Consider the following 21117-nt stretch of genomic DNA (forward strand, 5'->3'; position numbering starts at 1 on the left):
GGGGGATCGGCCAAGATGCTGATGCGGCCATTCCCCTTTGTATCGGGGGATCACAAAGTTCTGGATCAGGCCAGGAGAAACGGGTAGAAAAATTCTTCTTCTTCTTCTTCTTCTTCTTCTTCCTTCTTCTTCTTCTTCTTCTTCTTCTTCTTCTTCTTCTTCTTCTTCTTCTTCTTCTTCTTCTTCTTCTTCTTCTTCTTCTTCTTCTTCTTCTTCTTCTTTCTTCTTCTTCTTCTTCTTCTTCTTCTTCTTCTTCTTCTTCTTCTTCTTCTTCTTCTTCCTTCTTCTTCTTCTTCTTCTTCTTCTTCTTCTTCTTCTTCTTCTTCTTCTTCTTCTTCTTCTTCTTCTTCTTCTTCTTCTTCTTCTTCTTCTTCTTCTCTTCTTCTTCTTCTTCTTCTTCTTTCTTCTTCTTCTTCTTCTTCTTCTTCTTCTTCTTCTTCTTCTTCTTCTTCTTCTTCTTCTCTTCTTCTTCTCTTCTTCTTCTTCTTCTTCTTCTTCTTCTTCTTCTTCTTCTTCTTCTTCTTCTTCTTCTTCTTCTTCTTCTTCTTCTTCTTCTTCTTCTTCTTCTTCTTCTTCTTCTTCTTCTTCTTCCTTCTTCTTCTTCTTCTTCTTCTTCTTCTTCTTCTTCTTCTTCTTCTTCTTCTTCTTCTTCTTCTTCTTCTTCTTCTTCTTCTTCTTCTTCTTTCTTCTTCTTCTTCTTCTTCTTCTTCTTTCTTCTTCTTCTTCTTCTTCTTCTTCTTCACTTCTTCTTCTTCTTCTTCTTCTTCTTCTTCTTCTTCTTCTTCTTCTTCTTCTTCTTCTTCTTCTTGGTTATACCAGATGCGGAACTCGCTTCAAAAAGTGACTAGTTTCGTATGCATTTTTCGGCTGCTTATGAATTGTCGCGCCACATACAAGCGGTTATTAGAAGCTTCATGCAAATTGCCGTTATTGTCTTTTGGAAATAGCTTTTTTTCGTTTGTCTTTTTCATCTTAATTAACTCTACGGTTATGTCTAAAAAGTTTCGGTACTGCAAGCTTTTAGCTTATTTTATGTTCTAGGTGATTGCGCATTTATCAAGAATGCGAAAGTTTGAAACTTTGACCCAGTTTCTAGTAATAGCTGCGGGCGCCGCCACTATTCGTATACACCCGAATTTTGATTAAACAAACCGCTGTTTTTTTATACATAAGCCTCATGGGAAGTTTCACAACTGGTATCATATTGAAGAGATCTATCAGGAAGATGGTAGTTTGCAGGTGCAAGACAAAGAAACAAAAAAAAAAAAACCGATGGGTTGTCTAGCTGTTACACGCCACGCGATCTCACAACACTGCCAGGTTGGTAAGAGCTGCCAATTTGGGCACCTCCCACTTTGGTAAGCTACCACGTATACGTTATTTGAAAGTTATGAGATATGTTCTGTCAACCTTGTTCTGTAGATGCACTTGTATTCATTTTCTTTTTTTTGCCCGTGGTTGTTCTTGCCTTGTGCCTACTGCTGACTTGTAGGGGTGGTGAGGCCCGTCAAGCGGTGCATAATTCAGTGCTTTTTTCTCACCATCCCCAGTTTGCATGTACAAACTGAAATAAAGATTGATTGATTGATTGCACCACTCGACAGAAATTTAAAGCTCCATTGTGTACGAACGCACCTGCTTGAGTTGGAAGCAACGTGTCTCACTTTGGATCCAATGAAGCATCTGCCAACCCGCCCATGTCACGTGGTATCTTGACGTCACACTAACTGTCGGCGACAAATCATTGTCTGGCCATATCAACTACCCGAAAAATGCTCGTCGCAGTTATGCAACGTTCCACAGAAATTCGCGATTGCCATGGAAGGTTGCATAAGGTGTATCTCCAACTGTTACCAATCCAGCAGGTTTTTGAATGCCTCCTGCAAACAGGCGGTGAATAGCGCTGCAAATACCGATTCATTTTGTTTCGCGCCATCCCTTGACCAGGATTGGGATACTTGCTTAAGGGGGGACACCCCTCTTAAAACTTTTTTCCTTATTTATGGGTGGATCTGACTGAAACTTGCACCATTAATGTACTTTTGCATGCTGATTTCAAATATCTGATTAGTTTTCTTGTAGATGAAATAGCTTTCAAAATAATCCCTAATTCATGTTCTTCGTTTGGAGGTGAGTTAATTACTAAACACTTTATGGCATGAGGAGAATAGCCCTGCCAGAGTGATCTAGAAGGATCATAGAGTGCCGCTAGTCATGAATTAACGTGGTAGAAGAATTTGAACCAAAGTTACAATAAGTCAAACTTTTATGAATAAAAGCCCAGGTTGGCACCTAAGATTGATAATTAATTCGGTAAATGTTGCCGCATAATAACTGTACATATTTTTGTCCTACGGCACTGTCGAAGGTTTTCTCTTTCTAACAAGACAAGAATGAGAGCTATAGCACAAATAGACTAAGAGATATCTCTCCTCCAAAATTGCAGCACCCTCAAAATTGCAGTTTTGAGAAAACGAGGAAAAACACTTCACAGCATGTAGGTGTAAATTATGTCAATGATTGATATGTCAACAAGATCAGAAACAGGTGGAAAGTGATCTGAAGCGAAAATTAATGGCCTATGCCAATTTGAGCCAAAGTTACGCAATAGGAAACGCTTGAAAGGAAAATTCCATTTGGGTACCGAAGACAACATAACCTTCTCAGCAAATTTTCTTTTGTCGTCACTGCATTTACCTTGGTTTCATGAGACTCGCAGGATTCCCTTTCTAGAAAAAAAAATTTTAAAGCAATAGCAAGAACAGGACCAGAGATATTGATCTTTAAAAAATGCAACACTACCAAAATTGGGGGATTGTCGGAAGCACTCAAGCCTCACGGCATTTAATCAGGAAGGGCAACCCCAAAGACCTCATGCTATTAAAATGCACCAGGAGCATAGTCGGGGTGCATGCTGTCGCGGTGTTTTCTTTTTTCTGTTTTAGCAACGCCAAGCGAAGCCGCCCGCTTCTTTGCAGAACGTACGCTACGGTGCAAGTCCTTTTCTTCAGCTCTCCTGGACCCAGTTGCTGTCACATTTGTACTGCATTCTTGCAGAATTGCTGCTGCTGTATGCTTGCAGCCGGCATTGAAGCGCAGCACAGCTTCTGCTGTGGCTGCTTCCACAGCAAACAGTGATGAGTGCCGCTCTTTGTAGATCAAGGTCCAGATGACCGAGTGGAAGCTTTCGTTCGAGTTCTGGGTCTTCCCCCGAATGCACCTCTGCAGCAGGCTCTTCTCTGATAAACGACTATAAACAGGCAAAAGAGCATCAGCCACATCTCTTGGCAGACTGTAATTGTGCTTTGGTGCAGGCTCCTCTTTTGCCTTTGCAGCGTTGTGGCGGCACCATGACTTCTCACCGGTAGGACACAAACTGTGTTTGGGGCAGTCATCAGTAGATGTGATGTGGTAATATGTCGCCATCACAGCTCGCTGCATGGCATCCACATCACCTACATTTGATCGAAGCGCTCGGCCATAATATATTGCCAGCTTGTCAACTAGATCAGCTGTCAGCCTTCCTCTGCCGCCAAGACTTTGCTTCCCTGCACCCTTGTGTCTCTGCAAGAGGTTGCGCAAAGCTGCTCCCATACGCTTGTGCACGTGATTTATGCAGTCCTCTTTGACTATTTCAATGTAGCCATAGATTGCAGCATCTTTAAGAGCACTGAACGTGCGACTGTCCCCATCGCATAGCATGGTTGTGTAGCGCATGTTGTGGCGCTGCAGAGATCTTTCAAACAGAATTTTGCCAGCCTCTACTTCCATTTGACCAGCCTTGGAGTTGGTGTTTTTTTGGCACTGGTGGCGTGATTTCCAAAGTTCGTAGCCGTCAGTGTTTGGCTTGGGACCAATTTCGCAGCCCAGACAAAAGTTTGACAACACCACATAATCAAGCACGTAACCAGTGAAGAGTTCCACCACGGCACCGACGCCTATATGTGATGAGTGTCCGCGCGTCATCCATGTGCCGTCGTAGCACACGGCAATGTTCCCCCTATGCCCAAAACAAGTCATCGTAGACCTTCGCCACTGCCTGCGCGGCTTGTGCCATAGCGGTCGTGGCGGCTCGGGTAGCAGCGGGTTGCAGTGTGTTCTTCAGATGCCGTTGAAACGTCTTGTTGTGCATCCCGCGCCGCGACAACCCCATCGCCGAAAAGATATCGTTCATTGCTGTCTGGCCGTTACCGGTCGACAGCATTGCTCGACTAGCCAGAATATTCAGCTCAAAAGGATTGCACCTTTTCTCGCCGTCAACCCTCCGCGAGTTCCACTCGGCCGCAATCTCACCGCAGTTGTCGCACAGCACGATCAGTTTTACGGCGAGGCCATAGCTCCGGTCGCTGGTAATTAAACGCACGCATCCACGACACGTTTTGCACCGCACGGCATCCAGAAGGATATTCACAATGCTGAGGTCAATTACCGCATAGGAGGCTGTTCCGTCCGCATCTGACTCTGCGGACGCACCACTTGCATCGGCGAACAGCGCGGTCTTTCGTGCCGTCGCCGGCGTCGATACCAGTCTATCAAGCGTAGCCTGCTCACGGGCACTCACTTGAGTTATGTCACTGTTAGTGACAGGCGCGGTATCAATACGTACACGACTGCAGTCGGCACGAAGAACGGCGCCGTTGTCCAGCGGAATCGGAGAAGCGTCGCCGCCCGCAACGTGATCGTCACACAATCCCGCAGCACTGGCACTTGCTTCTTGCACAGTATGCAACGAAGTCGCATTCTTAACGCGTTTCTTTGGTTGCTTTCGCCCGAACTTGTGCAAAGAGCGGTACTTCTTCGCGCCTGGCATGACTCTCGCGTTGCACTAGCGTGGTCGGCAGAAAGACAAAATGGCGTCACTGGGAGTCCGCATTTCAGGGCTAGCTTGCCGGAACCAACCAAACGACGCCATTTTGATCACGTGCCTTAACCGGCCAATAGTAGCGCGCGCTGCATGCTATCTTTTTGTTTGTTTTTTATGGGGAAGGCGGAGCGCACAGGGTTGCTTTCCGAAAGAAAAAATAAGCCGAAAACGCGCGCTTTCGAACGAGACCAAAATCGCCGCGGTGGAGCGCGTAGTTCTCATGCGCCGGGCGATCGAAATTGGGTGTCGTTTGTCCACAATTTAAAGGGCAGTGGGTGTGGTACTGCATTTTTTAATCGCTATAACTTCATAAATACGCGGGGTATAAGGATGAAAATTTGCGTGCAGATGCGGAATAGTGCGAGGAATACGAAAATGAAAAAATTGAAAATCCGATTTTCAGGCCGATTTTCGGTGCCAAAGAGCCGTGTCCCCCCTTAATAGAGAACGATAGCTCAGCCATTGTATATAATTTCCAGTAATTTTGCGCTAGGCCTTTCTGCCCCTTCTAGATGCCTGTGTTACTACTAACGTTTTTATTCAGTTAAACTGTTTCTCGCAACATATGAAGGGAACGTATAAGGGTTCTCTATATTCGGTGTATTGTCTACCGTAGAAGAACGGCTGATTGGGCGAGTTGGTGAACCATGATGGACAGTAATGTATATTGCGCAAAAAGACGAGACAAAGAGGAGAAGTGGACAACGACGGCGCAGAACTGACAACTGAATTTATTCGAAGAACGGAAGAGTATATATATAAGTACACACACATGTTGTACCCACATGAGCATAGTCAAAAATGCATAAAAATCTATATCAACACAGTAAAACTCCCCCCATCACACGCACGTGGTGAAAACTGCCGACGCACTAACGATTGTGCAGCATGGTCATCTCACTTTCTGTCAATGCCTTGTCTTGTCTACCATATTCCTTGCCTTGTATTGTCTACCATATTCTTATAGTGTGAATAGGGTCTATTCATTAGAAGCCTTTACGAAAGCCTGCATGGTCTTATGGTTCATTGAAGTTTATGGTTGTCGTGCTTACATTAACGATTATCGCAGTAAGTAGCATGTAAACCCAGTTTATCACCCGATTGAAGACCAAGTTTATCAGACGTTTGCAGGTTGATCTGAATAACGCCCGCTTGAACAACCTCGCGTGACAGTCTACTTCCAAAACCTAGCTTAAGACACGAATATGGTCGCGTATTTTACGACCTGTATGTAGTGCGAAGAGAGGATAATCGATGGTCGCTTAGGGTAACGAACTGGATTCCAAGGGAAGGAAAGCGTAGCAGGGGACGGCAGAAAGTTAGGTGGGTGGATGAGGCTAAGAAGTTCGCAGGGGTCAAGAGGATGCAGCTAGCACAGAACCATGTTCATCGGAGAAATATGGAAGAGGCCTTCGTCCTGCAGTGGGTATAGTCAGGCTGATTATTATTATTATTATTATTATTATTATTATTATTATTATTTTACGACCTCGGACACGTCCGGCTTGATGCGACCTTAATGAATCCAATGCTACGAACTGCCGATGGAATGAATGAATTTTTGCAAGTATCTGGTAATTCGCGTTGCACTAGAACGTCAAAGTCTACCTTTGATTCTTCCACACTGGTTTACATTTTTTCATTCAGCGCCAGTGTGCTGTGTACCACAAAGAACGTCGGAGATACAAAGACTGCATCATAAGTATTACCTAAAGTTTCCAACCAAGCATGTGCTGGCAAAGCGAAAATATTCTTGTAGAACTCACTTCTTAAATCTACTTAGCCATGATATCGCTGTTCCCCTAGGTGGTAAATGGCTAACTAAACCACGTTTAAAGTAACGCGTCTCTCAATTAATGCAGAGTGCTCATATTGACTTCGGGAAGAAACTTCTCGAAATGACCGAAATCTGACCTGGAAGTATGGTATACTACCAGCTTCAAAGAATGCCCATCTTATTCAAAAGAGAGCACCAAGAAAACCGAAGGCACCGCTAAATATCACCTCAGTGAATTGAATTTGCAATACTAATGTGGGAAGTGCAGCCTGCCTTCATCACTATGTAGCTGATCAATTGATTGGCGATGAACAAAAATACGTGTTAGGGAACCCTGGTATTTTTGTGTGCTGAACTGTTTCAATTGTGAGTCAGCATTGTACAGTCGTTCCACTTTATGCAGCTCATCTATTAACGAAGGAGAATTCACATCAGAAATGTGACTCACAATGATGGGCCAATATTCATATCCGTTGCCTCAGTCTTAAGCATATCCCACTTTTGAAAGACACAGATATTCACTTGCCCACGTATCCTTGACGTTATAAATTAGTCTCGTGATAAATTTCAACGTGAAAAAGACTATTATTCAGCGTCCAGCGTTTGCACCAAGGTAGGGAAACAAGCCATCATTACCTTTTCATCTGAGCCTATATATGCACCATGGACTGATCGCAGTCGGCAAAACGTTTTCCGACTGGTAGTTGACGCATCTCCTGGACAAGAAAAACAACCCACGCAATTCCGTGAGCCAATTAAAGTTTACTCTCTCTCTATCTGTATTTCACAACGCAGGTTGAGCTGCGCGTAGAAAATTAGTCTTCCTCATCTTTGATTGACTATATGCGTTTTAAAGCAGTCCCTTTCAGGCTGCCAGTATGGCAGTGGAATTAAGCCGGTTGAGTGCAGAGGTGAAATGAGACCACTTTAGTCATCACAGATGTTATTTTTAGCTTCTAAAAGACAAATAATGTAGCCGAATATGGCGCTAGGCCTAGAAGGAGCGGGGGAACGTTGGAGCTCGTTAAAAAGCGAAAGCAACAAGAGGCGCTCCCTTCCTGCCACATTAGTCTGGCTAGTCTGGCGTTACACCCAAGTGTGGCTACCCCCACTGTCAGCCACCCTGAATGCGTTGTGCCTTTGAAGTCGTGAATGTCATGCTTACCGTTACTCTAGACGAGTTGATAAACTCGTACTTAGTAGTAATTGATATCTTATCCGATATACCTTTTCATTTGCGCGGCGTCGTGGTATATCTTACAACATTGTTCCACGTGACTTTCAGCTGTAGACCTGTTTTGGGTATGGTTGGTTGGTTGGTTTGTGGGGTTTAACGTTCCAAAGCAACTCAGGCTATGAGAGACGCCGTAGTGGAGGACTCCGGGAATTTCGACCACCTGGGGTTCTTTAACGTGCACTGACATCGCAGAGAACACGGACGCCTTGCTTTTCGCCTCCACCGAAAAGCTGCCGCCGAGGCCGGGATTCGATCCCGCGTCCTTGGGAACAGTAGTCGAGTGTCGTAACCACTGCGCCACCCCGGCGGGGTCCTGTTTTGGGTATACAAACGTGTATGTGATCAAGAACTTTACACCAAGCTCTATTTAAGCACACTAAAAAAAGCGAAAGATTGGCTTGAGAGCTTGGAGAAAACAAAACATTAATCCTTAACCAGCATCTGTTAGGGATTAATGTAATGTCCCTGGTAGGATATTTAAGGGAACAATAAATGATGATGATGATCTCGATCCTTTCTCTGCTTCAAATGCATCAGTAAAGCTGTATGCTCTCGGAAGGAATGGCTGGACTTGTACCACTGGGATTCCCTCGTGCAGTCGCAGTGTCCACATTTTTTACAACTGCTATTTTATATACTATTCCGCATTTCGTTATCGCGGCATCAATATAGCGGCGGCACATGTCATTTCACCTTAAAACTTGCTCGTTGCAAAAACGAAAATCGAAATACAATTTGCACAGTAATAAGCATAAATTGTTGCCCGTGATATAAGTGTTGCTGCTGCGTTGCCTAAAGTATGTTTTCTCGTTCGTTTTCTTTTTAGGGTTACTTGCCCGGCATATTGCGACACTCAGGACGTCCGAATATGGGGAACAGAAAAATATACCTACGTGAGTGCCATTTTCTCACATGTTTGTGCTTGATCGCACCAGGAGCATCGCATTGCTTCGTTTCAACTTCGTCAATTTGTGACCTTCAAACTCCGTTAACCGTTAACATCAGATAGGCGTAGTAATATGCTTCGCCTCTCAAATAAAGCAATCGTTACTATAAGAGGACAGGTGCAAATGAAGAGCTCGAATACACATTCGAGTACTGTATTATGTATTATGAAGAAGCTCTGCCTTCAAGGGTATGACGCGACAGTCTAACGTTAATGACTTTCGTCTGCAGCGCCCCCCTGCGAGCCCGTGTTCGTTTGCAGTCACCCCCACCCCAACATGTCCTTTGCTACTCACTTAATCCTTCCTCCCTTATTTAATACCTCTGTAATCTCATATACGCTCTACATATATTACCTTAAGTTGCCACATTACGTGAAAGACCACAGGGCACGGATATAAAGCTTCGCCTTAACCTAGTCGTACGACTGTGCCATGCGTGGTCTACGTAGTCGACATTTGTCGACTACAAAATTTACATAAAGGTGCTTGCAGCAAGACTGCAGATATAGTCGAGGCTAATCAAACATGCGAGATTTAGGGTTGCACCATTCTTGAAAACATTCACAAGGCTAGGTGCGTGCTTGAGTGTTGTGATGCAGCATGTGTCCGGGTCGCAGTTCTTCAGCTCGATCTGGAAAAAGCGTTCGATTGTGTAGCGCACGAACTGCTTTGTTATTTTTGGATCTTGGACTACATTAGCGTTGGTTTTGTTATTAGAGAGGGGTGACTCTGGCTTACCGCAACTGCACTACCGGGTTAATAGTAAGCAAATCTTTTTTGGGCCCCCATTAGTGTACAACGTTCGGTTCACCAGGGTTGTCCCTTCAGTCCTCTTTTGTTTTGTATTTATGCATAAACCTTCTGTTTAAGCATAATAAGGAATGATGCAATTCATGATTTTCGTTTGCAGGCTCCAGAAGTAACGCTGATGGCTTATGAAGACGACGTGATGGTTTTTTGTACAAATCAAGAGAGCATTTGCAGCACAGTGGATGCGCTAAAATAATACCTCAGTGAGATTACAGGAAGTTTGGTTAATTAGAGGAAGTGCCAGCATTTTGGCACGGGGAATGGCCGTCTACCCAAGAAGTCTTTGCTAATGTAATATGCGATACAATCCCTGTAAAGTACCTAGGTGTCCCTCTGAAATTCTACCGTGATACTGAACCCTACTGGAAAACGTAGGTTCAAAAAACAAAGGAAGAAGCTGGTAAATGGGAAACCGCGCATCTGTCTATGTCTACGCCCAGCTGGCACGCATGTACTTCCGTCAAAGTATTCACAGGTTTATCGAGGTATTGAAATATCAAACATGTGCCCGGACTGTTTACCAAGGTTAAAGCCTTTGGTTGCGCCTAGAGAATTTTAGTGTAGAAGATGACGGGTTATTTCTTTCTACGATATATTTTGAGGTATGCATTTTGAGGTTTGCTAAAGCCTGGTAATAAATATATAAAAGCCATGCGCTGTCTAAGGGGTAACGTCTCTGACTCACAAACCAAGGGTAAGGGGTTCCGATTCCCATATCACCCCCTTTCAATTCTCTTGAACTTCACTCCGCCACGTATAAGCCGAGGTAAACCTCTCAGGCCACTTGACCTTCAACGAGCGAGAGGTCACAATGTGGCTACATAGCTTAACCGTGGTACCAACTATAATGCACCACCACTTGACCTTTGACGGCAGGTACGGCATCACGCGTTCCCTCTTGTAGTATACGGTGTCCCCAGCTCCATCGTCTCGGCAGTTTAATTGCTTCAAAAATGTCTATACCTAAGCCTAACCAAAGCAAAACCAAGCAACATGAACTGGAGGGCTAGTTGGTCTGACATCTTCAACTGTGTCTGTCCCATTCTCTTGTCTAGGCTTCGTGCCGTTGCGCTGCACCACGTGAAAACCGAGCAAAACGATGCTTTCGTTTCGCCTAACTAGGTTTAGCAGATTTAAACCTCTGCAATTTTTCAGCCAATTTCTCTTAGTTCATAGGTATTTATAGTATATAATGACGTTTTAGTCATGCCGTGGTCTGTAATCACGATGTGTAATATTTCAATCACTTCTCAGTTCCACCGCTCTGTATGTGACGTCAAACTTTTTAGACCAATCCTTACTTTCGCTGCCCGCCGCTGGATTTTTTTGCTGAAACGGAGCGTTAACCATGTGGTGTAAACAATATGAAACATCGTGGTACTGCAGAAGGAATGCTATTTTTTTCGATCAAGGTTTCTGTCTTTCTCAACTTGAATGGTGGATTTAGTTCGCTACCCGTACGTGGATGAAATTTCGAAATCTGGAGCCCTCCACTACGGCGTCCTTCATAAGCTGAGTGAATATGGGACGTTAAACGCTTCTAGCCGAACCGAACCATTGAAGCATCGTGTGAAACATCTTAGCGTCAGCCCGCCGGAACAATCTACTAACGCAAGAGTGCCTTCATTCGAGTTGCTCATACCTTATTACTTACTGGCGACACCCGGATTGTGTACGCGCTGGGTTAAAGGTCCTTCATATGACTTACAACGGAGTTACGTGGTTCCGTTTACAGGCAGACATGACCTATATAGTACCTGCGTATCAATCTTGCAAATTTCATTCAACGATGACAGGTTCTCATCAGCTGTCATCCAGGGCAGCTCTAGAGTTCTTTCACTATTTATGCTAGCGCAAACTCTTGCCCGCTGTTTTACGCGAACCGTGTACAGCTAGTTCTATCGAAAAGTTGTCGCCATATTCAAGTTTTGGCGCAGGTGTCGTCTGGAGCATGTCGGAAGTGCCCTCAAGGTGGCAGGAAAAACGGCTGATTTGGTTTATTTTATGGAGTCTAAAAATCGGGCAATGAGAGACGTCGAAGTGGAGGGGTCCAGAAATTCGACCATCACGACTCTTTAAGGGGACAGGTGCCACGTGTGAGACACATACCAATTGGAATAGTCTCTATTTTTAGTTTTTAGTTACAATTAAGAACTTTAAATACTCTAATTAGGACCGTTTTTAATATACATAAAGCCCCCTTCGTGTGAAACCATCGGGCGTGTGCATGATTATTGCTGTAGTGTAAGGTTCTTATTTTTATTGTTTTGTCGTTTAATTTTGCAGTAAATATTGTTTTTTTTTATTGTTATTTACACCTCTCTGGGTTCCTCGACTCGTGTTCGAGACTTGTAAGTGACAACAGGTGACTAATAAAGATGGCGGCAAGATTTTACATAATATTGTTCAACATTTCATCTTCCAGCGGCTACACACACAGAAAAGAAACTATTGAATTTTTTACTTCCTACGACATAATTTCACCAAGTTTTATACGGGTTTTTAAATAAAATAAAATGTTCCTCAAACGGCAGTAATTTCGGTACGCAAATTGCCACAAATATATAATTTATGTACAGAAAAAATGAGCTTGATATCTCTTGTTCTTTCGAAAATATTGGTACCGATATAACAAAAAATCTTATTTTGAGGAAACAGTTTAAGGTCTAGAAAACTTTCAATTTCAAGTCTGGATTGGAACAACCTTCAGTCCAAGATTGGATTTGAACAACTTGGATTTTTTGCTAAGGGGCTTGTTCATTCAGATAAAACAAGAAAAAATTAACGTGTTTTTTGTTCGATTTTTACTAAAAAAAGCTGACGAAACACACCGTCCGTAAACGGAGGTGTATCACTGTCCGCGCTGCTTTCAGATAGCTTTTCAGTTTCATATAAATTGCACGTGATAAAGTGTGATACTTCGAAGGATGCAGAAATTAATGTACTTTCATATCTTAGAAAAAACACAAACAAAAATTCACGTTTTCAGATTTTTTGTTTATCCTGTTCCTTTAACGTGTACTGACATCACACACGTGCACTACACAGCACACGGCCGCCTTCCTTTTCGCCTCCATTAAAAAGCAGTAGCCGCGGCCGGGATTCGATTTTGCATCTTTGAAGCACAGCAGTAGAGCACCCTTAACGCTCCGCCGCCGTGGCGGGGTAGGAAAAAATGGAGGCGTATAGCTGATAGATAATTGCAAGGTAATGAATCGTAAGTGCAATGGGTGAATAATACGAAAGCCAAATTTGATCGACTAGTTATTGATAATGAATTGTAGTTATAAATAATAGCTATAAAGTAAAATTTAAAACGTGAAAGGAAATAAAAATAGAAAAGTTATAAAATGAATAAAGAATGGGATAAAAATGGAAAATTATGACACAAAAGGTACTAAAAGTACTTAGTCATTGTGTCGGGGTCTGACGTACTAAAATGCAGATGAAGAAAGCAAATGAATGCTGTTGAGTCTACTCTTGAGAAGAAGTCTAAGTATTCACCTTCATTTTAGTGTTGGTGTTGTCGTTTTACCTTAACCAACTAGCGAGTAGAAAAACTAAAATTTGCTTCACACCTGAGACGTGGAACGCTTGTTTTCAGGAATCACCAATATGTGTTGCCGCAGCTCACGACCTACGACTGGTACCAAGGATGTCGACCACTGTCACCTTCCGACGATATGGCCAAGACATCGCGGATTACAGAGGCTCGTGGCGCAATATGGTCGTGTCACTAAAGTATGTGTCCTACTCCATGGTGACGAAAGCTGTTTTTGCTGCATAAGAATTCTACACGTCCCTTTGCGCTGCAATGACTAAACTAATGCAAGGTTCAAAGCCTGCAGTGTAAGCCAAGTGCATTTCATTTTCCACACAGTCTACGTATATTTATTACAACCTTCCTATATCGAAAATCGGACTTTGTGTTCTTGTCACACTACTACCCTGCAAAGAACCACTAAGCAGTCCTATCCGCTCGATCAGCATCAGTTATTTTTGTCGGCTGGAGTTATCAGCACAGGACATACTCATGCAACGTAAGTAGGAACTATGTACATAAGCTAACAAGGGGGAGATCAGGTCGGATCCAGTGTTTGACCTTAAGGGGGCTTTCGATTATTTCAAACACGAAGCCAACTTTAAAAGAGAGAGAGCACTAACTCTGAACGAAGAAATAGGTATGTCGCCAGCAAGAAAGCAGCGCATAATCATATAGGAAATCAAATGCGAATACATTCAAATAAGAAGAAGGAGCACACTGCTAGAGGCAGTATTGTCAGCTGATTGATATATGATGTGAGGTCAATAAATATAGAAGGAATAAAATCGGCTGGACACGTTGTCTATGCTGACGATATCAGAATTAGGTCGAGTACTTGGTCGGATGGAGAGGTCCAGGAAAAGGTAAAGGAAGTAACGGACATTGTGCTTAACTATGCAGAAAAATGATGACTTGAATGCTACTCACCGCAGCCTGAATTTTAACTGACTAGCCGCACATAGTAAGACGTAATCAAATTTCAAGTTAAAATGATCTGAAAATTAGTAGGAATTGCAATACGGGTAAGATAATAAAACGCTTATTCTAGGAGAGGTTGGAAACTTCGCGGAATGTAGAGGCCCGGACGTCATCGATCACGTGTTATGAATGACAAAGAGCATCACGGACAGAAAACAGAACTTTAGAATGCAGGAGAAAAATTCGGTTGAGTTAATACAGGTATTTGGTATTTTCAGAGTCACGTGCGCAATGTCGTACATGGCAGCAAAGAACAGCGAAAGAGAAGATGCGAATGTTCTCGTCGGGAAATGACATAGTTGCGAAGTGTCACATAGCGTCACAAGTGTCATAGTGTCATAGTTACGAAGTGCCACATAGCGTCACAAATGTTATAGTTACGAAGTGTCACATAGTCACATAATGGCAAGACGAAGTGTTAGACGCGATTATAGATGGCGATGATAATACTTATTGACTGACGGGCTGGTGCGAGCGCTCCTGTTCATACCAGTGCTCAATTTATCACGTTCTGGTTCGTCACACAACCCGGGCTCACCGAGTGATTTTCCTAATCGCGGACTTGAAGAACGACGCTGAAGTTGAAAAGTAGGAGTTGGTGTTGAGGGTGATCAACGTTAAAAAGAGGAGATGAAAAGCCCATCACAACAGTGGATAAAACGATTGGCTGATGGGTAGAGAAGCCTGGTCCTCGAACACATAAGAGCCACTGCTAACCAGGAACCAACGACATCAGACCAAGAATAGCGCCAACGAAATAGTGGCCGGGGCTGTCTTTACACGTATGGATGGATGGTGAGGCTTCGGGTCAGATGGTGGCGGTCTCGGATAGGTGGATTTGTAATCTTCATGTAATTGTGTATTCTGATAGAAGCTGGGGATTTGGGCAGTAGAGTGAGAGGAGTTCGGTTCATGTATCTGGAAGGTTGGGATTGCACAGGCAGTTGCTAACCGTGAGCAAAAGAACAAAATACCAAAGCATACGACAGGCACCGAAGCTTTGGAACCCATAGGATGAAAACTCTCCCGCACCTCCAGCAAGTATTAAGTGGTGGAAAATCGAACAAGATGTGGTGACCAATCGCATTTTTTTTAGTCGATATTTATTGCCTCAGGGCATCAGTAGGGTATGAGGTGAAGGATGAATGAATGATTAAATCGCAATGATGTAATTTAATGGCTGACGGCCTGGAGTGAGCGCTGCATCAGTAGGGTATGAGATGAAGGATGAATGAATTAATGGTTAAATCGCAATGATGTGATTTAATGGCTGACGGCCTGGAGTGAGCGCTGCTGCATGCACATTGCCTGTTAGTTGTCTCCTAGTCCCTCACGGTATAAAAGGTGCTGGACCAATTCGTAAAGAGAAATTTCAAGGAAACAATTGTGCAGAACAGGTAAGACACTGGGAGAGCAAACACCCATGCTAGCGCTCGGCTGTGTGTTTTCTCTTTTTCCGTGTCTGCTAAGCGCAATGGTTTCTCTTCAAATTCCTTTGCTCGTTACTAGCCGACTCCCAAGGGCCTCCGCATCAACTGTTAACGCTGCAAAAATACCGCCCACTCCATGCTGCCAAAATATTGCATGACCGGACGCCTAGGCAATGCCACGTCTGGTTTTTGGTAGCACAAGGGGTTTGTTGGGATAGCCGAGCACGACCATGCAAGGATCATCTTTGTTCACCACATTATTTCGGCAGGCTTCGAGCGCAGTTGCAACGCGTCAAAAAAACTCTTAAGCCAGCTGCGATCCAGGAAGGAAGCTTCGAACGCCAGCGAACGGGATGCCACATCCGTTGTATCACGTCAGCACACGACTTCATGATACCGTAATATGATGATGACACCGACATGACGTCATCAGCTTAATTGGCTAATTAACATAATAATTTTGTGGTAAGTCATCATCATAACTTGCATGATTTGGAGTCATGACTTGTCCCGTTACTCATACGCACTACCCTGCTAGATGGATTCTATATATAGAAATTCGCCCCTATTGATCTTTGCCAAATTAATGATTCACAATATGTAATTACATGGCACACTTGTCACGACCACACCTGACTTGTCTTGCTCCTTCACATGCCTTACGCTACTGCGTACACGCCATCACCGCTATACACCACACAATGGTTTCAGTACATGCCAGTCCCGACTATGTAATCACGCTGATCAACTACCATGTATCATTTGCTATATATAGTCATTTACCATAATGCAAGTAGACATACCACAAATGCTACCTCAAACATGCAAAACTCCCAGTACCAAAACAATAATGACAGCGACACGCCGAAAACGTCTCAATAGGCTTGATATGCTTTTGAACAACACACTGCCTCAATCTCTTTCCTGCGCATTATTGGTTCATTGAAGCTTGGAAGTACTCTTACATTCGCTGAATATATATATATATATATATATATATATATATATATATATATATATATATTGACATAGTTCGTTTTCGGCCCTTGCGGCTTTTGAAGTTTTGAAGTGTGCCATATGGTCGTCTTTTTATCCTTTCTAGCAAAGGCAGCTTGACTGCAGGTTGGTACGCCTACCGACACTATGGGCATTACGTCTTCACTTCTCCGCGTATTCAAGGTGAGTGGACCTAAATGCCTTTAGCACTCAAGTCGACTGCCGCGAAAGAAAACATCACATTTTAACGAAGCTTGGTAAAAGTTTTATCATGTGCAATTGAATCCCATTGAATATCAACTGTCTTTAAAGGCGGCAAGGACTCTAACTTGTGCAATCATATTAGTGTGAATCTTTGCTGGGGGGCTTGTCGAAATGCGGTGCGTTTATTTAAAATACATTTTTTTCTATTTTTTTTTCACTTCCGCAGAGCCAGTACTAGACCTGACATCCGTTCACGTGCTCTACCGGTACAAACGAGATCAAAAGCACGTGCAGGTTTGTTTCGGGCCTCCTGGACGAGAGATTGAATTCGGATACTGGGGCTCGAATCTCAGAAAGTATGATGGAACCATTCAGTACGATGGTGAGGAGGCTGTTTATCTTAGTTTGCACTTTGTTTTCAGCGCTTATTGAACTGTCACGACGGCAGGGACCAGAAAGCGCTAATGAGAAAATAATTGGAGTTGAGGTGCACTACATGATCAGAGTAAACGATGTTATCAGGTGCTTTTGTATTCTATAAGTGTACATTTTTGGTTGATTTCTCATAATTAAAAAAAACATCAATATATGGGGCTCTTAAGCTGCGTTTAAGTGTATAGCGCGGTAGCGGTAAAGGCTCTTGTTTGTGAACATGCTCATTCTTATTCGATTTATTCCGGATCCCTCAATTTGAGCCTCTTTTGTCTCACACATACTGATTAGAGCACAGTCATAAGCTACCGAAATATATAAACTACTGAAACATATGAGAGACCACCTTACATAAATGTAGAGCCTAGAACTGAGCCAAACCGTACGAGAGAGTGTTTGTATGACCAGTTTTAGTCTACAACGTGTCTGATGCGGAATCTATTGGTCCCACTAGGTTCGACTACCATACGACTTTCATCTCAAAAGAGTGACTAAAGTTGGTGTCACCTTCTAGATAGGTCGCATCATGCGGTATTGCGATGTCCCGCAATTCGTTCTTCTCACGACACCAACACTGACAACTCCAACGCCGACTCTGAATTTTGCAAAGAGCGTAAAAAACAACAACAGCCAACATTGCCCCAAGCAAGGCATGGAGGAGTATTAATGCTGAAAAGGCGCTTTATAATGAAGGTTAAAGAGACTGTGACATCGTTTCTGGCAGGCACCGCTTTGTATTGTAGATTACGGTGTTTAACATCCCGGGGCCACACACCGGCTGTGTGCGACGCGGTATAGTGCAACGCTCTGGAATACGTCAAGCTGTATATGGCTCTTTAATTAAAGCAGGCTGGCATCGCATAGCACGCAGGCGCCTTCTTGCATTTTGTTTCCACTGAACTGTGGGTGCCGCGGCCGATGTCTAACCCGAGGCCACCGGCTCAATAGCTGAGTGCCTTAATTATAGGAACACCGCGGCGGGTAGGTCGTCATCTGTTCAGGAAGGTCGATGAGCTAGCTAATATACCAAAGCTGCAGCTGCCTATTTAACTATTTGCTTTGCTGTCAAAACACGTCTTTGTGTTCTATTGACGGTAAAATATGAAGAAGTGTTAAGCTTCCCAAATTTCTTATGTACGAATGAACACTCACACTCCTAGCTGGATCTAAACTTATGCCATATATTTAGCATTATGCACCACTCACGGTAGCGATACTCCGTGTTACAATTTTTATTTTTATTGCACACCTAACTAGCCCCACACGCCATACACAATAAGTGGAGTAAAGTGGAGTCCGCGTGCGTTTATCGTGCGACATCAGTGGCAGTGAGTACACCACTTCGCACATTCTTCATGAGTACCCCGAATATAGTGCCCAAATACGATTTCTAAGCCGTGCATTGGTAACCTAGACCCACGCCCGCTGACGTAGTAAAAAAGCTTCGCGCAGTGGCAGCGGAAATCATCTTAACTGAAGACCTACCAGACACTCGGTTTGCTGGACGAGAAGCTGCGACTTTACAGTGCGCGTTTAGCCTAGTGACTCCTTTTTCCCTTTTACTCCCTTTACTAATTTTTCTTTACATCTTTTAATTTTTTTTAACGCAATAGCATTGAAGGCCCCGTTTACAGAAAATCCGGCGAGGGCGCCGGCGTTTTGAGCGAAAAGTTACGAGTATGGCGCTGGCAAGCGCTAGCTGGCATCTGACATGGTCGCGCAAAGACTACACATAGGGTTCCCCCCGAGGTTACGTTTGACAGCAGCTGCAAAGTCGGGTGATATCAGGATATCAGGATATCCGGAGGGTGATATCAGGATCAGCCTGTCAGGACCCTTGCATTCACTTTACACTTTAGGAAGGCAAAATTATACTGCTTGATTAAAGCAGGCTTTGTATGTGTTGTGGTAGCCTACGCTAGCGCGCCGTACCTCTAAAGACGGAGCCTATGTGTCTCATAACATTTCGTGAGAAGCTATGAATATGTCGTATGTTTATAAGACTGTGATTAGGCACAGCTAAAGTTCATCAAACGCGCTTAGGAATTGCGGAAAAGCATATTTCCCTCGTTACAGTGTAGCAAACCAGCTTCCTTTGCCAGTTAACGTCCCTGCCTCTTCTCCTCCTCTCCTAGTTCGCTTGTCATTTCAATCGAGCTCCGTGTCTCTTCCCTTATGACGCTGCTAGATTGTTCCCTATAAGTGAACCAGAGCTGCTCTTCGGCTTCCCCCATGCCACATCAACTCTTCGTAGGTCACTGCCCGTACATGTCTCGGCTTTAGTGAGTTAATTGTCACGTTTTTTAAATCACTATATATAGCCAGCAGTTGGGCGCACAAGCCACAGATGGTTCATATTTCAGGGCTGTTGCAAGGAGTGCAATTCAGATACATTTCAGGACGCTTACTGTGGCGACGTTGGTTCACAAGTTTTAACGTCCCAAAGCGACTCAGGATTTGAGGAGCAACATAGTGTAAGACTCCGGAAATTTCGACCACCTGTGATTTTTCAAAGTGCCTTGACAACGCTCAGTACACGGGCTTCCTTGCTGTCTTCCCCATCTAAAAGCCGCCGGGATATTATCCTGCTTCTCTTGGTTGAACACTCGAGCGCCCTAACCATTGATAAAAAAGTGTAAGGTATATCGTGTGAGGTCACCGTGCACCAACTGATTGTTCTCAATTGCATAATCATTTCTACCTTCTGCATTCGTCCCACCGTGTCATCATGTACTCATGTTTGATTACGTAAGTGTTGGGTTATGTGGCTTCACCCTATTAAAATTCATGGGCAAAAACTTTACTCGAAGTACTTTCTGGAGATAGTGCAGAAACAAAGCAGTATTGAACAGAAAACTACACAGGAATACCTGAAAGACGAAAAGCGCAAAGAAATACTGTTACATCACCTTTGAATGCTTTCAGAAATTTTCCTGTACTCGTCGTTGTCAAATGTGACTGCAAAATGGAACGCGTTGCCAGCTAGTCGTGTTTGAATAAAATAATATGTTAATTAGAATGGTCCCGTAATTTACATTTCTTGACATGTGCTGGTGAGATGAAATATTTGGTATACTTTTAAGTAATATGAAGATTGCGCTCTTCTTGAGTCCGTGCTTTTCTGATTTATACGCTTTGTTAGGGCTCCCGTAGTGAAAAAACCTTATCAGTCACAATATCCTCATACAGATTTCTCATACTAAACTTACACTAAACTTGTACAATTCTCATATAATCTCATACAATTATCATCCAGCTTATGAGAAATATATGAGATTGTATGAAATTTGTATGAGTTTAGTATGAGTTCAGTATGAGAAATCTGTATGAGTTGATTGTGATTCATACAGTTTTTTCGTTAGAGTCGTGTGAAATGTTTGAAAACAAATGTTAAGAAATGAAATATTTCCGGGGATAACAACAAAGTTATTTTTATGTTGCATGTATAGGAGTCTTCAAGATGGTCTGGTCGGCTCTACAATCGGCACCTGATTTCGGAGCATTTGTTTGTGCCGTGTCCGGCACAGTTCTTTCTTCTGCCACGTCCTTGGCCATGCTTAGAGAACGTGAGTCTTTCAAGTGCATTATTCCATAAGCAAATATCTTAGGCAGATCGGGAACACGGCTGGCTGCTGTGATGGGGAAAAAATACTCACGAAGCTCGAAAAAAAAAAAGTACCACCTTGTCTGCGCATTTATAGTGTCAGTAACTGTATGCAAGAGCAAGTCAAAGACGTATAATCTTACATGCTTGTGTGCATGATAATGTTGATTACAACTTACTGCACTGAGATACATCACGTATCTACCCCTGGAGACAAGAAGGTTGAGTCTGAACCGAGTGAGATTTTTCGTGAAATAAAAGGGGACGATTAATTCTTCAGCCAACCTCCACAAG

The 21117-nt window shown here is 43.4% G+C and overlaps 1 protein-coding gene across 2 annotated transcripts in view; it reads left to right on the forward strand.

Moving 5' to 3' along the window:
* LOC146181868 (receptor-type tyrosine-protein phosphatase T-like) overlaps positions 1-21117 on the forward strand; it is an 80742-nt gene that overhangs the window by 7288 nt on the left and 52337 nt on the right. For both annotated transcript variants that reach the window (XM_084576883.1, XM_084576884.1), the window contains 5 exons: positions 8705-8771; positions 13240-13376; positions 16690-16766; positions 17014-17169; positions 20669-20785. In XM_084576883.1, coding sequence (XP_084433009.1) covers positions 8705-8771; positions 13240-13376; positions 16690-16766; positions 17014-17169; positions 20669-20785 — 554 coding nt within the window. The remainder of the gene's footprint in view (positions 1-8704; positions 8772-13239; positions 13377-16689; positions 16767-17013; positions 17170-20668; positions 20786-21117) is intronic.

The sequence above is a fragment of the Amblyomma maculatum genome, chromosome 8 (genome assembly GCF_055883805.1).
Source record: "Amblyomma maculatum isolate TAMU_Amacu chromosome 8, ASM5588380v1, whole genome shotgun sequence".
NCBI classification, from domain to species: domain Eukaryota; kingdom Metazoa; phylum Arthropoda; class Arachnida; order Ixodida; family Ixodidae; genus Amblyomma; species Amblyomma maculatum.